The following is a 17196-nucleotide window of genomic DNA, read 5'->3' on the forward strand; positions in this document are numbered from 1 at the left end:
CCTAGTAGATTGGCTAACATGACAGCAATAGAAAGTAATGAATGCCGGAGAGGATGTGGCAAAGTAGGGATATTAATGCATTGCTGGTGCAGTTGTGAATTGATCCAACCATTCTGGAGGGCAATTTGGAACTATGCCCAAAGGGTGCTAAAAGACTGCCCTTTTATCCAGCCATAGCACTGCTGGACTTGTACCCCAAAGAGATAATAAGAAAAAAGACATGCACAAAAATGTTCATAGGTACGTTCTTTGTGGTGGCAAAAAATTGGCAAATGAGGGGATGCCCTTCAATTGGGGAATGGCTGAACAAATTGTGATATATATTAGTGATGGAATACTCTTGTGCTCAAAGGAATAATAAAGTGAAGAACTTTCATGCGAACTGGAATGACCTCCAGGAACTGATGCAGAGAGAAAGGAGCAGAACACTGTACATAGAGATTGATACACTGTGGTGCAATGGAATATAATAGACTTCTCCATTAGTGGCAATGTAGTGATCCTGAACAACTTGGAGGAATCTATGAGAAAAAACTTTATGCACCTTCAAAGGAAAAACTGTGGGAGTAGAAACACAGAAGAAAAACAACTGCTTGAATACATGGGTCAAAAGGATATGGCTGGGGATGTAGACTCTAAATGAATATCCTAAAGCAAACACCAACAACATAGAAATACATCCTGATCAAGGACACATGTAATACCCAATGATATTGCGTGTCTGCTGAGGGATAAGTGGGGGAAGGGGAGGGAGGGAAATAATGTGATTCTTGTAACCAAGGAATAATGTTCTAAATTGACTAAATAAATTCAAAAACTAAAAAAAAATTAAGTATTACCTGACTCCAACCTCTCTAACCTTTCCATTGCATTGGTGTTCTTCCCCACTCCCACCTTTATGGAATATAAATTCACCCCATTTTGTCTATTTTCCCATTTCTCTTAGTTTATCCTCTTTTTTTTATACCTCTAGTTTTATATATATGTATGTGTGTGTATTGTCATTTCATCCTATATAATTTGTCACTGTTCCCTCTAAATATACATCTTCTAGCTACCCTGATGATAATATCAAATTTTAAGATTTACCAATATCATCTTTTCTTATAGGAATACAAATCAATTTAACTTATTGGGTCCCTTATAAAACATTTGGAGTTTTTTTCCCCTTTCTTAATTACCATTTGGTGATTCTCTTGGGTTCTGTGTTTGGACATCAAATTTTCTGTTCAGATCTGGTCTTTTCTTTACAAATGCTTTGAAGTCTTCTGTTTTATTAAATGACAATACTTTCCCCTTCAAGAATATAGTCAGTTTTGCTGGGTGGTTGATTCTTGATTGTAGACCCAGTTCCCTTGCTTTCCAAAATGTCTTATAGTTAAATTTATAGTTGGACTGAATATATTTAATTGGTCGCCATGAATTTAATTACTGAATCCAAAAACTGAATTACTAAAGTCAGCCTTTGTACTCACCAAATGTCAGTTCAATCAGCAGATTCTTTATCAGCCTCAACTCCAGTAGAACTGCTTCTTACAAGAGGTTCTACTTCAAGTGAGAGTCTACAGTCCAAGTGTGTCTGTGTGTGTCTCTGTTTCCACTTTTAAAGACCTTTTTCTCTTGTGTCACTTCACCTAAATGTCTACCAATGACAGTCAATGCTCTACTCCAAGACTGCCCACTCTTTCACACTTCAGTCACAGACCTCCCATTCAATGTATGAAATTCCTTTTTGAGTTCATACCTTTTTGTGGTTAAAATCCAAAATGTGTAGATCTCCATATTCAACTTTAAGGACTGTGCTTATATTTTGGGGGATTAAAATCTAAAAAAAAAGACAGGGGATTACAATTTAATCTTCAAAATCAAGGAAGAGCTAAAATCCTTCGTTGTTACAATCACAGGAGAGCCAAATCCAATCTTCACAATATTCTATTCCTTCCATTCCTTCAGTGTAGATATAGTCTTATCCTGTGCTATCCTAACTGTAGTTTCATGATATCTGAATGACTTCTTAGCAGCTTTTAATATTGTTTCCATGGTCTGGTAGTTCTTGAATTTGTCTTTAACATACCATTTTTCCCTCTTGTTCGAGAATTCAAGAATGTCAGGGCAGTTTTCTTGGATAATTTCCTATAGAATGTTGTCCAGACTTTTTCTTTTGTCATGATCTTCTGGCAGTCCAATAATTCTTAAATTGTCTCTCCTGGATTGATTTTCCAAGTCTGTAGTTCTTTCACCTTCTTTGCCTCATTTTCAAGCTGGTCAATTCTGACTTTCAAGACACTATTTTCTTGCTTTAGTTTCTGTGCCTCTGTTTCTAGATGACTTATTTTGCTTTTTAAGTTCTTTTCCCAATTGTCTTTAGTCTTTCTTAATTGTGTTTTTTTTAATTGTGTTTTGAGTTCTTCCAAAGCCTATGTCCAATTCACTGGAATTCTCTGTTTTTGCTTGGTGTTCCTTGGTCCTCCTCTGTTCCATTTGTTCTTTGTTCATTATCTGGATAGAAGCTATTGATTGTAATTTCTTTTTCTGTCACTTACTCATATTTTTCCCTCCTTTGCCCCCGTCATTGGCTGTAATCTTGTTCCTCTTATTATCTGCTGGATCCGTGGGTTTGGGGTATTCTGTCCTGAAGAGGCTTCTTCTCTGCTCTCCTGATTAACTGGGTTAGACTGATGGTATTAATGAGCCCTAAGGTCAGACCTTCCCTAGTTGGCAGCATTAGCTGAAGGTGTAAATGCTGAAGGGAGTTGGGTTTCCTGCCCTGTTATCAAGGTATTCTGTAGTGGTTTCAGCCTTTGCCCTCAGAGTTTAGTCAGCAAGTCTCTCAGTGGAGGAGGGGTGTTTGGAGATTGAGCTTCCCTGGCCTTTCAAGGCTTCTTATCTGCCCTATTGATAAAATTAAGCCAGGGTGGAGTTGATCTGCACAGATGGATGTTCTTTGAAGCCAAAAAAGAAAAGGGGGGAGGGTGCAAGATGGAGTGTTTGGGCTGAGACTAGGCTGCCCTCTCTCTCCTTCTACTCTAGCTACCTCCCTACCGCCTGTGTTCAATACCCTGAGCCTGGCACAGATGTGCCAGCCAGGCACTCCCTCTGGACTAGTGCCCTTCCCCACCCAAAGATTCCAGTGACCTCTGGAGACTCAGCACAGTAGGTGGGGGAAGAAGGGTCCTGGGGCATTCCTTCTTCCTTTCCCTTGAACCAGAGTGTTCAAGAATTCAGGCTTTTTTGGGGTGTATATTCTAAGTTGAATCTACCAGGAGGATCCCCCAGCTCTGTCCTGTTGTTAGATTTGGTTTTCTGTCCTCTCAAAGCACTTTGTTTTTGATTGGTGTGGAAGAGTTATAGAGGTCTGGACATTTGCTGTGTCTAAGCAGCCATCTTGACTCCACCCACCATGACAATAAATAATAATACTTTCCTTTGGCCATATCACATATCTGGAATGAACCTCTTCCTTTCTGTCTCATAGGATCTCTCTCTTCCTTTAAGATATAACTTTCTGAATGAAGTTCTTCCTGATTCCCCCCCACCAAGTTCATTGCTAGTGCCTTCCCTTCCAATCTTCCCTGTATTTTACTACTTTGCATTTACTCATTTTCTAATTGTGCTCCATATACTTATATCTGTACTAATTGCCTCCCTCATTAAAATCTTAACTCCATGAAAATAGGGAATTATTTCATTAATCATATTTTTATCCCAGCACCCAGTAGAGTATGTGGCACATTTTTACATGCTTAACACTTTTTGATTAATTTCATACTTAAAAACCTCTGTAGACTCATTTTTACAACAAATTAATTTTTAAAAATTTAATATAAGTCAGCCACAGAGATTCCTTGATGATAATTTGGAAAGATATTGATGTAAGAATATTTAGAGTAGTTGATCTGCTTTACTCCTATTGGACCACACAAACTTAATCCTGTACTTCGTGCAACAGTTCAGATACTGAGGAGTTAATTTCTAAATCTCAACCAGGAAAAATTTAGGATAAAAAGATATAGCAAAATACAAAGTCTAGGAATTTGTAAATGGAAAAAGCATGTGACTCTTATTTCAAGTTTGTTTAGAAAATTTTCTTCTAATTTGAATGTTTGTTAAACCCTTGCTTTCTTAGACAAGCAAAAAGAGCTAGGCAATGGAAATCAAGTGACTGGGTCAGTGTTACACAGCTAGGAAGTATCTGAAGCCACATTTAAACCTAGGCCTTCCCATCTCTAGGCCTGGCTCTCTATCTACTACATCATCCAGCTGTCCTCTTTGATTTTATACCACAGGTTATGAGGAAGAACTCAAAAAAAGTGAGAGATATAGGTCACAAAAAGAATATAATATCAGGCCTGGAGTTAGGAAACCTGAGTTCAAATCCAGCCTCAGACACTTATTAACCTGTGTGACTCTGGGAAAGTCACTTCATTTCTGTTTCCCTAAGTTTCCTCAACAGTAAAATGGATATCATAAGAACACTTACTTCATTGGGTTTTTGTGAGACTCAAATGAGATAAATTTGTGAAGCATTCAGCAAAAGCCTGTAAGTAAGTGCTTAATAAATACATGTTTGTTTTATTTTATCCTTCCAGGGTGTTGAAATTTCAAATTCTACCTCTGATACTCACTAACTATGATTGGACCATGAGCACATTAGCTTAATCTCTCTTAGCCTCAGTTTCCTCAACTATATAATGGGGTTCTCAAAGTATTTTCAAAATTTTGAAATGCTATGTGAATTCCAGATATAAACATTATTGTTTCTATTGAAATAGTATGGCAAAAGATCATAGAATCACAATCATATTTTCCTGGAAAACTTTGGAGGGGAATTTTGGTTAGGTATGAATTGGACCAACTGGCCTTTGACATCACTACAACTAAGATATACCCTTACTTTGGTGAAATTTAAACAAAAGAATAGATGGTGAAACTAAAGAACTTTGGCTACTTGAGAATGACTACTTGTATTAGCGCTGGAATTTTTTTATTGGGGGAGTATCTGAATCACAGCATCAGCAGGAAGGCCAGGTAAGGAAATGAGGTGAAATGAAGTGCACAGTTCAGGAAGGAATATTAATTTTTACTCATGACCTAGATTTACAAATCCACCTGCGAGCTATTCTCACTCACACACACACACACACACACACACACACACACACACACACACACACACACCTCCCCATCGGCGAAATGCTGTGTGTGATATTATATGGAGAATTTAGTTGTTACTGTGAGAAATACAATATAAATAGTTACACAATTGATGCTTGAGATGTCAGGACTGTTAGAAAGAATTGGAGCTTAAATGAATCCTTAAGTGAGATGCTATTTCAATGGATACAATACTTGAGAAAGTAGCAAACTGAAAAGCAAAGTTCACAAAATGAAATCAGTCTGAGTAGTGTTTATGTATTATACAAGGCAATAACTTAAAGATTAACATGCTTTTAGCATATCCTAAATAGTTCTACTAAGAGTAAATTAGGACCTCTCCACTTCAGAATAAAAGCTAACTTTCCACCATAAAAAAAAATTCAGAACATTTAGTTCAGAATAACATGTTTTTAATCACTGCATTCAAAGTTACTGTTTTAGATATTTAACTCAATTTTTTACTCTTCTGAAAACATGAGAATTTTAAAGATTCTACAAGAGTCTCCTTTTGTACCCATCAGGAAAAGTCAAAGCATAAATTTACATCTTAGATTTCATAGTTTCAGTAGTCGATTATATTCCTATTGAACAAAAAGCACCCTCTGTTGGGTGACACAGTAATTACTCTTATGTCATTTCAATCCTCTTCAGAACAAAATGACTTCGTTTCATATGAAGTAAAATTGTTCCAGGGTAAATTTATCTAGAGCACCTTAGGGAAAACTAAAGCTACTGAAATACTTGAGGGTCAAAATTAGATTAGATTACAAAGTCATTGAAGCAAGAAAAGACTGGTATTTTCCCCAACAACCTCTAATATGCACAAATTTATTTCGCATCATATTTCCTATGCTATGCTAATCAATAACTGACTTCTTAGTATGTGCACTTATAGGTGACTGGTTGACCAAGACTTCCAAATGGTTAAATCTTATTTCATAGAAATTTTCCACAAGACATAAGTGACTTCTGAAAAGCTTTATATGTATTATAGTTAAAGGCAGCTAGGTGGCAGAGAGGATATTGCCTGGGTCTTAAGTCAGGAAGACTCATCTTCATGAGTTCAGATCTGGTCTCATATACTTAGTCACTGTAACCCTGTATAAGTGACTTAACCTGTTTCCCCTTCACCACTAAACCAGTTCTACAGATATAAAAAATGAGATGGAGAAGGAAATAGCAAACCACATCAGTATCTTTGACAAGTAAACTTCAAAAGGGGTCATAAAGAGTTAGATATAACTGAAAATGACTGAACAACAATTCATAGTTAAGGTTCAAAATGCCTAGAAATGTTAAGATAAACACTTAAGTTGGGAAACAAATCAGTTTGCCAGTTGAATTCACATAAATACTATCATAAAATCCAAGACTGGTTCACATCTCCATTGTTCTTGTTTTAGTTCACCATCCACACAAACCAGTTTATTTGTTACTGCTTGAACTTCAGACTACTCAACTATGGACTATTTTCAGGTCAAGTTCTACTATTAAAGTATCTAGAAAGGAAAACTGGGTCTAAGGTGCCATATCTACAAACAACATGCAGCAAGACAAATGATATGCAATCCTTTTATTAGGAGAATAAGTAGAAAGAGGTTACTTGCTGTGGGAAATTTACTGTGGGAAAAAAGTGAGATATGAAATGTTCACACTCTAAACAACAATGGCCTTAACGTTAGAATACTTTCAACAGGGATAAGTATAAATAAACTGCCACTTTTAGGTATTGCTGACCTCACTTGAGGTCACTTTTACCTTTGTTGAAGTTTCAAATTTCACTATATGAGATATGAAGATTTGAGAAGAAATTGACTGTTGTTTCAACAAGTTATCCTGGATCACAAATTGAACTTAAAGAATACATTAATAGTTATCACTGTTCTCAAGATACTCAACTCCTGGTATTCTGAAATTAACAGTAAGACATAAAATGCTAACTAATCCACTTAGTTCTTTTTGAAGCCCCATAATAATGGATCAATAAATGAATTTATGTAACTGTGACTTGTTAAAAAAAAAAAAACTTTTACTACTTCATTTTACTTCCAAACATAATTTCCCAAAGAAAAAGGCTACTTTTTCTCTGGAATCTCAGAAAACCTTTGTTTAGGAAACTCAGAAAACCTTTGTGTACATTGGGGAGGAGATTTACTATATAGGTAACCTTCACTCAACTGTATATTTTTATTACACAGCTTAAATAATTGCCTTTAACAACAAAATGAGTTGTTTTTCCCCCCATATACAAGTTTGAAGGATAACTGTATAAATTTAAATTTCTTCATGTTGATTTTTACAATTTGAAAAAAAGTTACTATTGTCCTACAACCAAAACCAAAAAAAGTTTCAAAGTTCCATCAGAAACTTCCATTCATCAAACATGAGATTAAAACCTGGACTGAAAAAACAGTACAACATAAGTACAATCTTGCTTTTATTAGAATGAGGATTCTTAAGAAGCCCTAGAAAGGATCTTAAGAGATCATTTAATACAACATCCTTCATTTTATGAAGGCAATTACATAATCTTTTAACCTTTGCTGACATTTAAAATATAACTAAATGTGTTTTAAAAAAACTACAGGAGATAAAAAAAATTTGAAAATAAATTGGCTATTTTGTTTCAATTAAGTTACACTGGATCACAAATCAAAATTAAAGCATATATTTATAGCTGTTACTGTTATCAAGATCCACTGAAATTTTATGACTGAATAAACTGATCCTCAAGAGGAGTGAAGTGACAAATTATATGAGCATTAAAATTGCTATAGGGACTGGACTTTGGGTTTTCTATATCGGGAATTCGCATATGAAGTAAATCTTTCTACCAATGCAGTTTCTCACTTTCTTTGCAACATCTTGTCTCATACCGGACTAGAGTAGTGACAAAATAAGTGAGTTGCCTAGGGTTACAATTAGAGCATTTCTAAGGAGGTATTTAAAATCCCAGAGGCCAATTTTCTATGAGCAAAATGACAGGAGAAAATTAATGTGAGCTTCCACAGATTTCTATTTGCCAGCATTATAAAATTGTTAACAAATTGGAAAAATATATTGGGATAGTACATTGTTGTGTCAAAGGAATTCCATTTAAAAATAAGAGGAATATTACAGCTAAATGGAGGGATGCTTATGGCATGTTTGGAAAATGTATGTTCTTTAAGACAAATTATTGTTATCCTATCCATTACTATGAAATGCTTTGATGGTGATGGAACTATTTTGAACAACTAAACATATCATAGAAAAATGGTGTCACAAAAAAAAAATAACATATAGAGAAAAAAGAAAAAAGTGTGGTAGCATTGTGTCCTGACCTCTAAGGCCATGTAATAATGCTATTGAGAAAATGAAAGAAAAATATCACTGTAAGAGATTTGATTTAGTGAATACATTTTGAACCCTATTCTATTATGTTCTTTTCTGTTCTGTGGTTTTCATTTTCTTCCTCTTTATGTATAAATGGTGTAATACATCTTCAGGTGTCCTTACTAAGACCTATATAGCATTAATATCTTGAGAATATATTAGTATACATGATATCTAAAATAGTATTCTTGATTCCAACAAGATAGATGTCTAATCATTAGTGCCCTCTGTCATGCCCAGTGACCTCATTAATCTAGTCTACAAACTGCTGAGTATACATTTATCCTATCACCATCACATATAATGTCAATAAAGAACTAACTCAGTGAAGCAAGGGATAAGCAGGTTATTCTGAGTTTAAAATACATGAACTCAATAAAGAGAGGAAATAGGAAGGATATTGGAGAAACAAAATCAAGAAGAATGAAGAGGGATAGCACAAAATAAAAAGAAAGGGAAAGTGAAAAGTTCAGGAGAAACCACAATTCACTCCAGAAGACAATGTGGAGAAATAAAATCTTTGGAAAACCAAATTGGTTTGCTTTACGATTAGGAAATGAATCTCAGGTGTGAACCAGGCCATAAAGACAATCAGAACAGCAGACTAAAATCTGGCTAAGGCCTTTTCAGTTAGAAGACACCAAGGAGAACAGGTTCTTTTCATGACTGTCAAGTGTTTTCAGGTACTTTCTGGTATCCAAGACTTCAAAAGTTACCTCAGACTTGCCTCCAACAAAGACTCATATTCCTAGGGCAGCATGAGAAGTGGTTTGCCTCCAGATGAAATGGTATTCTCCTGGCCTACATAGATCAATGAAGATTCACTGGGTTCACTCAATCCAGACCTCTATACCAGCCATTCATTACCCTGCTCTCCTCTCTACATCAGAGAAAATTATTTCACCTGAGCATCATAAGCTCATCACTATTCATGTTCAACTACTATACAGTAGCTGCACTTGCAGTCCATGCCAAATCCAGAACCCATATCCACATTTACTAGAAACTGCTTGTTGTAAAAATAAAAAGATCCATAAAATAAAAATCTCCTTACCTTGAACACAATGAGTTGTTGGTTGATTGTTTCTGTTTCCATTCCAACAGCACCCTGTGACTCTTCATGTTCTTTGGCTTTCTGGAGAAGGTTACAAAAGTCCTCTAATTTATTGTAAAATTCTTCAAGCCTGCAAATAGTCCCTTCAACTTCCTCCTCTCTGGCTTTTGCTCTGTCCAATAACTTGTTGCACTGTTTGCTCAAAGCTTCCAAGTCTCGCTTACTTCCAACAAGATCAGGAGATGTTTCTTCCGTAGCTAACATTATTTTGCAGGTTTTATTGGCATTTTCATTGTCATTGATAAGGTCTTCCAGTTTCTTCAGAAAGTTCTTGATATCACTCTTCTGCCTTTGCAGTGTGTCTCTGTCTCTCCCCACTGAAGCCATACTGTCGAGTTCATCATCAAACTCCGCAAAATGAGAAAACATTTCTCGGATGGTATTCTGGAAATGGCCAATACCCTGAAGCTTTGTTTCTAAGAAAGCACACTTTTCTTCAACTTGCTGGCTGACTATACTGTGCTCTTTTTCTAAATATTCTGCCTCTAATAAGAGATCGGAGGTTCCCCGTGAATCTGAAGCTTCTAATATCATGTCCTGGGCAAACTTTTTAGTTGAATCTATCTGGCCCTTCAGAGCCTGAAGTGATTTCTGCTGGGCCTGCATAACTGTTAAGTGTTTATTACTGCAAGCCTGGGGTCCTAAGGAATTATGAATTTCCAACTGCTCTTTGGCACATATAAGTTGTCTGTGGGCTTCTCTGGTATTCTCTTGAAACTCTTTAAGTTGTTGAGCCATGGTCTCCAGAGAATGTTTCTTACTATGGAGTTCTTCAGCGACCATGTCGACTTTCTCAACCAGCAACTTATTCTCCTCTGTAACAATCTCTTTGTCAATCTCACTGGCATTGAGCAAGTTATTTGCAGCATTATTTAATAATTCCATCATTCCAAAGCGCTGATCCTTTTCTTTCTGCAAAACCTTCACCTTAGAAATCAACTTCTCTGTTTCCTCAGGATCTAGGCAAACCTTTATGTCCATCAAGCTCTTCTGGCATTTCTCTATCCATGGCTGAAGGTTAACTACATGCTCTCTATATTTAAGGGCTTTCTCCAAACAATCATTCAGCTTCTCTTGTCTTTCTGTCGCTTGTTTATTAAGGTCTTCCCAATTGGTTTTAATTTTGTTAAGTTGCAACTGCACACTGGCCTTCTCAGTCTCTTGGGTTTTTAATAATAAATTTTCACCTTCAGCAATAGTTTTTTCATAAGAATCATAATGGTCAGTCAGGACTTTCCTAAATTCATTTTGGTCTTTAATTAATTCCTGTAAGACATCAAGTTTGGCTGATATGGGGCGAAATTGTTTTTGTTCTTCTTTCTTTGTGACTAGCCAAGCCTGAAAATCTTTAGACATTTGCTGAAACTGGTAGGAGCTTGCACAGGCTGACTGAAGTTGCTGAACATGATTTCCTGCAAAGAACAATATAGATTAATTTTGTCCCAGGATATTGAATGAATGTGTAAAATTAACATTTGAATCAAAGCAAAAATAACAATGTGTTAAATAGTCAGGACAGGTTAAAATAGGGATCTGCAGTCATTTTAACATTGAGTGATACCATTGTCAGTGGGAAGCTAATGACTACTAGGAATAGGCCTAACCCTGGGGAGGAAAAAAAGAAGGGAAACAGGTCCAGAGATATGACAAAGATGACAAAGACAGTGTGTAGTAGAATGACAGATGAAGGATGAGAGGAAGATTTTCATGAATTGAGAAAGTAGTAGAACATCTCTAATTGCCTCAAATGTCATTCAGTTTCTGGTATGGAAAGGAAACTAGACTAACAGTTTGTGTGGGGGAGGGCCAACTGGGAGTGGCAGTTGGGTCTTGTGACTAGCACTTCCTTCCTGTGGGGAGAGGTTTTGCATCCTGGGGTTGGAGGAGAGAGGAGCTTGTTCAGCCCAGTCTGGAGTGGCATGCTCTTCTTGGTTCAGCCCAAAGACACAGGCTTCTAAAGGTTAGAATTGTTCTTGTTTGCTTTCTGTCTATTGCTAAGATTCTGAATTAGAACAACGAGAGTAGACGGGAGTGGGACAAACTCTCTGCCAGCCTCTAGGGCCTGGCCCTATACTCTGAGGCTGAGGAAAAACTCCAATTCCAACTGGATTATTAAACTTTATATTGTTTGAATTCGCAGTCAGATAAGTGGACTATCTTTGCTGGTCATAGAGGGAGCTAAACTTCTTTTCAGTCATCAAGGCAATAAAAAACCTTATCGGACCCCTGCTGTTTCCTCTCAGCAGGGGGCATCTCCCTCCCCTGCTTCACCAAACAGTGTTCCCTCTCTCCCCTTAACTCCTCCATACCCCATAGAAACCTCCCATTTATCCCCATTTTTCCCAATCCTATTTCCTTTCCCAATAAATATTACAACTGGAAAATGAGCAAAAGGCTGCCAAACCCTCTTTTTGTTGCTGTTTTAGGCTGGTTTTAGGTTTTTTAAGCTGTTTTATATAATTCTACATGCCAAGCACTTTAAAATTATCTCCTTTGATCTTTACAACCTTGAGAGGCAGATGTGCTACTACTGTCCTAATTTGACAGATGAAGAAACTGAGGCAAACAAAGATGAAGTGATTTGCCATGGATCAAGTATCTATGGTCAAATTTGAATTGAGATTTTCTGACCCAAGGCCTAGCACTCTAATCACTGTACCACCCAGGTGTTCTAAATTAATCACCTTTGATAAAGGAAAGCAAATAATACTCTAAGGCTTTGTGTAAAGTGGTCAGTATTAAAATCGCATTTAGTCTAATTTCTTAATTTTCCAAAATGTTTGCTCACAATCACAAAGAAAAAAGGATTGCTAATGTTAAGCCACAAATATTTATTACACACTCTGTTCAAGACCCAGGGATACTTTCCACACAAACTAAATATGGTGTGAAATTATATGTTTCTTTTGCCATTTCTACCAGCCTCTGCTCAGAGCTCACTACTGCATGCCCTGGGCAAAATCTAGACATATTCTTACCACAAGCAGATAGGGGCAAGTAAATACAAAAATGGCAAAGAACTTTATTCAAAATATTCCTACATTGGAGTATCTTTTTTATGAGAACCAGACTCTGACAATAGTATATGAAGATATGAAGCTGGTCCTTTTATAAGCAGTCAATTGGATTTTTGTTTTGTTTCCTAGTGTGAGTGGTTTTATCAGAAAACAGAGGTTTTTTACAGCTGTCGCAGAAGTCCCCAGGAAATTCAACATTCAACAGAAGGTATTTCTAATATATGTATTCCTTTTTTTTAATCCTCGCCTTCTATCTTAGAATCAGTAGTAAATATTGGTCCCAAAGCAGAAGAGCAATAAGGACTAGGCAATTGGGCTTAGTCACTGGCCTTGGGTTCACACAGCTATGAAGTGTCTTAGATCAGATTTGGAACCAGGTCTTCCTGTCTTCAGGGCTGGCTCTGCACTGAGCTACCTAGCTGCCCCCCAATATGTGTATTTCTAAATGATTCCAGTATAGTTAGAAACAGAAAAGACTGTGGTCTATAGGGAAAGAAGATAGGCTCTGAGGAGATAGTAAGCATTGAAGTGACCTAGAAATCATATATTTTATATAATTTATCTTCTTTTTTTCATGTAATGATTGAACAAGTTCTCTTTGTGGTCTAGGCATGAATGGCAAGAGAAATGGGTAATATATAGTACACATTCTTATCTGTCTTCCTTTTCACATTCCCAACAAAAAGATAGCAGAGATATATGATTAAAATCCACAAACCTGATTTTTGTTCAATATTTTTAAATGTTTTTAAGATTCCCTCTAGCTGCCTACTGAGTTCTGCTTTCAAGTACTCCTCTCCAACCAGTGCTGACAACTCTTCACAGAGGGTCTGGGCCACTTTTATATTCTTCATTTCCTGTTCTACTTCCTGCTTCATTTTTTGGGCTGTCTCCAACTGCTGTTCCATGGCATCAGGGTGTGTGCTCACAGCCAGACTGTTGCTAAGTTTATTATCCAAGTCACTTAGCTTCTCAGAAAGGTTTCTCAGCAGGTTTTGAAACTGGGTGCTTTTAACAAGGGCTTGGTCAATTCGGCTACATCTGTCACTCAATTGACCTGTAAGGCTATCCCACTTTTGGGCCACAATGGTCAGCTGTTCTTTCACAGATCCATGCAGAGGATGGTCTTCATCTGGTTTCCTTAGAATACTATGAGCAGTTGTAGTTAACTGTTCATATTGAGGTTTCCGAGTATCAAATTCTTTGAGTAAGATCTGAAATAATGAAGGGAAAAAAACCTGATTTATTGTGATAAATAGAATATTAAATATCCAAACTAATAAATAACTCTACTAATAATTACACACATGAATGCGGAGTTATTTTTCTCTCAATATTTCATGTCAATGAAGTGTATCTTTAAATCAATGAGTAATGGCACTACCCAAAAGTAATATATTTTGACCATCAGCTTAACATGAAAGGTAGCTCAATTTTAGATTTTGCTCTTTAGAGAGATAAAAGACTGAAATGTGATTTTTTAAAAAGTTAAGTCAAGATGGAAAATTAATAGTTGAAAGGAATACAAGGCATTGAGTAGATACGGTATCATTATAATTATGAAGTAAACTGCCAATAAGCTTCCAGTGACATCTCTTAAGGCTTTCAAATTTTTTTCTCTAAAAGTTCACATCATAGTAAACACATAGTGACAACTTTGGAATGTATTTTTAATACATTTTAGCACTTAGATTGATTTGCAAAGTATAAGGTGTATATATACGAGAGGCAATGTTACATAGTAGATAAAATTTGCCCTTGGAACCAAGAAGATCTGGGTTCAAGACTCTTTCCTGATATATACTGGCTGTGAGACCCCAGTAAAGTAATTTTAACGATTTATGTGCTAAACAGTTTGTTTCAGAGGAGGTACCAAAATTGGTACAGGAAGTTTCCTTGTCTGAAGTTTCCTATACCAATGAATCACAAGGTACAGTCCCCTATCTCCTGTCACCTGTGTATATACATATGTGCATATGTATGGACGCATATATGTGATAAAACTCACTGATATTTATGTCTCTAGTTTAATATTAAATTGGGGGGAGAGAAGGATTAAGTCATTCAGCTCAGAGAAAAAGATCAATATGGCAGTTTCACTTTTCAGATCATTTAAAAAATTTCTTCCTTCAAGAACTATTAAGTTTTTCTTCAAAATGTCAGTTAGCTCCAACTGGCTGCATGCCATTTGCCTAGATGTTGAAATTAGAGTAGCCCTAAAATCCAGGTTCTTATCTTTTAATATTTTTCTTCAGGATAAGTACAATCATGAGGTATGACTAGCAAATAAGGATGCCAGTTTTCCTTTGTAGTTTGCAGAATCAGGCTTATTGCTTCATAGGCAAATTTCATCTATGAAGATACACTCACCACCACAAAATGTGCTTTTGCTATTCTGTCTGACCTAACTTTGATGTCTTTTGCTTGCGAATGTGCCTTTTGATTCCTCTAATTCTAACCAGCTGTGTTTCAGGAGTCTTTTCTTTCTAGTCTTAACATTTTTCCTTTCCCCTCTCATTCTGTTCATCTCCTCTCAGTACAATATTATACCAGTTTTAAAAATTGTATGATCCACAACCACAATCGAATGAATAAACCTCAAAGGAGCAATCTCTAAACAGTAAAACTGTGTACTTTAGCTCCACATAAAAATGTTATTATTTGTTTACAAGCTTAGATTAATAAAACTTCAAAGAGCTCACATAAATGGAGTATGAATGAACAACAATATAGTTGAAACAACAGCATTACTTGGCATATTTGGACAATCAGGTAGATTTCTCCCAGGACATGAATTGTACAATTTCTAGTCTTTCAGGATTCTATTCATTTCTTGGGATATTCTAAACATTACCCTCATCTCTCAAAGTAGTTAAAGCATTTACAATGCCAAGCTAACATGTTCACAATGGAAAACCTTTTTATTTTGTGTTATTACACCATGAAAGAGTTATTAAGCAATATTTACCTGAACTTGCTGCTTCTGTGTATTAAGCATATTTGGGTCAATTGATAAGGGCCCAAGCACACTGACCATCAGTTCTTTTTCTACAAGCCACTGCTTTAACTGAGCTTCCACCATCTGGAACTGGGTTAGGTTATTTGAGGATTCCTCCAGTTTTTGTTGTCTATCAGCTGTTACTTGATTGAGTTGTTCCCACTTGGACTCTTAAGAAAAAAAGGCACATACTTAAATTGACATTTTCACTTATACTGTTAACATCATGTGGCATGCATATTAATATAAAATGAATGAAAGGATATTATAACAGAAATTTTTACAATTGAATTAGATCTTAAATAATAAAACATAAAGCATGTTTAAAGTCTAGATTATAAGTACCATTTAGTCCCATTTCAATTATTGTATGTGAAGTAAGAAGAGAAGAAAATCTTGAGCTCTTTTGCAAAAGAACACATACTAAAGGGCAGCTGGGTGGTTCAGTGGATAGAGAGCCAGGACTTGAGATGTGAGGATCTGGCTGCAAATCTGGGCTCAGACACTTCAAAGCTGTGTGATCCTAAGCAAGTCCTATCACCTAACACTTACAGCTCCTCTGCCTGAGAACAAATACATGGTATTGATTCAAAGACAGAAGGTAAAAGTTTTTTAAAAGTCACAACATAGAAGAGATAATCAGTTCCAAGACTTTAAGACCTCTTTACTTCCAAAAACATGAATATGAGAACTCCTATTTGTGCAATAGACAAACACATTTTTTCTTTGCACTCATGATTTCAGCTAGCACTTCACTACAAATGATTCTCTAACTCTATCTAGTGCACATGCCTGAAGCTTAAATCTTCAACATCCTGCTGGAAATTTCCATTTAGATGACCAATATCATCTCAAACTCCACACACCTTTAAAAGTAGTCTAATCTTCCCAAAGCTGGTTTCCACTATTAATATTCTTAATTCTCTCAACAGCACAGACTATATTTCCATTCAACATTTTGAGCTGTCTTTTCCCCTTGTTTCTCACATCCAGTCACCAACTCAACAGAATATAGTGGAAAGAACATAGGACTTGTAATCAAGAAAAATAAGTTAAATCCTGGTTCTGATCTACAAAAGCTATGGATTCAAGGGCAAGACACTTAACCTCTCATTCTTAATTTCTTCATTTGTAAAATGGTCAAAATACTTGCCATACAGACAATACACAATTGTTAGGAAGAAATAATTTTTTTAAATCTGAGTGTTTTATAAATATGAGCTATTATATTTATTGTTATTATCTACTTTTCTTTAGGTAACTTTAGTAGGAAAGGATCAATGCCTATGAGAGGAAGAAGGGCCTACGAAAGCCTTTTTCAATGGCTTAAGTCCCAGGTTTTCCTCCATGAAGAATTTTCTGACCAGATTATCCCAGAATGACAACTTCTTCTAACCTAGAAGACTTGATGACTTGATCAGGAGTTCTTAACCTGGGATTAAATTGTTTGTCCAGTACATAGTAGGAGCTTAATAAATGTTCATTGCATTCAATCATTCCTTTGTAATCTTATATATTTTATTTTATGCATTTAA

The 17196-nt window shown here is 36.1% G+C and overlaps 1 protein-coding gene and 1 long non-coding RNA gene across 47 annotated transcripts in view; one reads left to right on the forward strand and one right to left on the reverse strand.

The window, feature by feature from the left end:
* Nucleotides 1-17196, reverse strand: part of DST (dystonin) — a 612681-nt gene that overhangs the window by 107976 nt on the left and 487509 nt on the right. For all 46 annotated transcript variants that reach the window (XM_056814337.1, XM_056814311.1, XM_056814295.1 and 43 more), the window contains 3 exons: nucleotides 15632-15831; nucleotides 13382-13877; nucleotides 9587-11058 (listed from right to left, as the gene is read on the reverse strand). In XM_056814337.1, coding sequence (XP_056670315.1) covers nucleotides 9587-11058; nucleotides 13382-13877; nucleotides 15632-15831 — 2168 coding nt within the window. The remainder of the gene's footprint in view (nucleotides 1-9586; nucleotides 11059-13381; nucleotides 13878-15631; nucleotides 15832-17196) is intronic.
* Nucleotides 11473-17151, forward strand: LOC107651442 (uncharacterized). The gene is made up of 3 exons (XR_008915872.1): nucleotides 11473-11606; nucleotides 12793-12871; nucleotides 16919-17151. It is a non-coding gene; the product is annotated as an uncharacterized LOC107651442 (long non-coding RNA).

The sequence above is a fragment of the Monodelphis domestica genome, chromosome 2 (assembly GCF_027887165.1).
Source record: "Monodelphis domestica isolate mMonDom1 chromosome 2, mMonDom1.pri, whole genome shotgun sequence".
NCBI lineage: Eukaryota > Metazoa > Chordata > Mammalia > Didelphimorphia > Didelphidae > Monodelphis > Monodelphis domestica.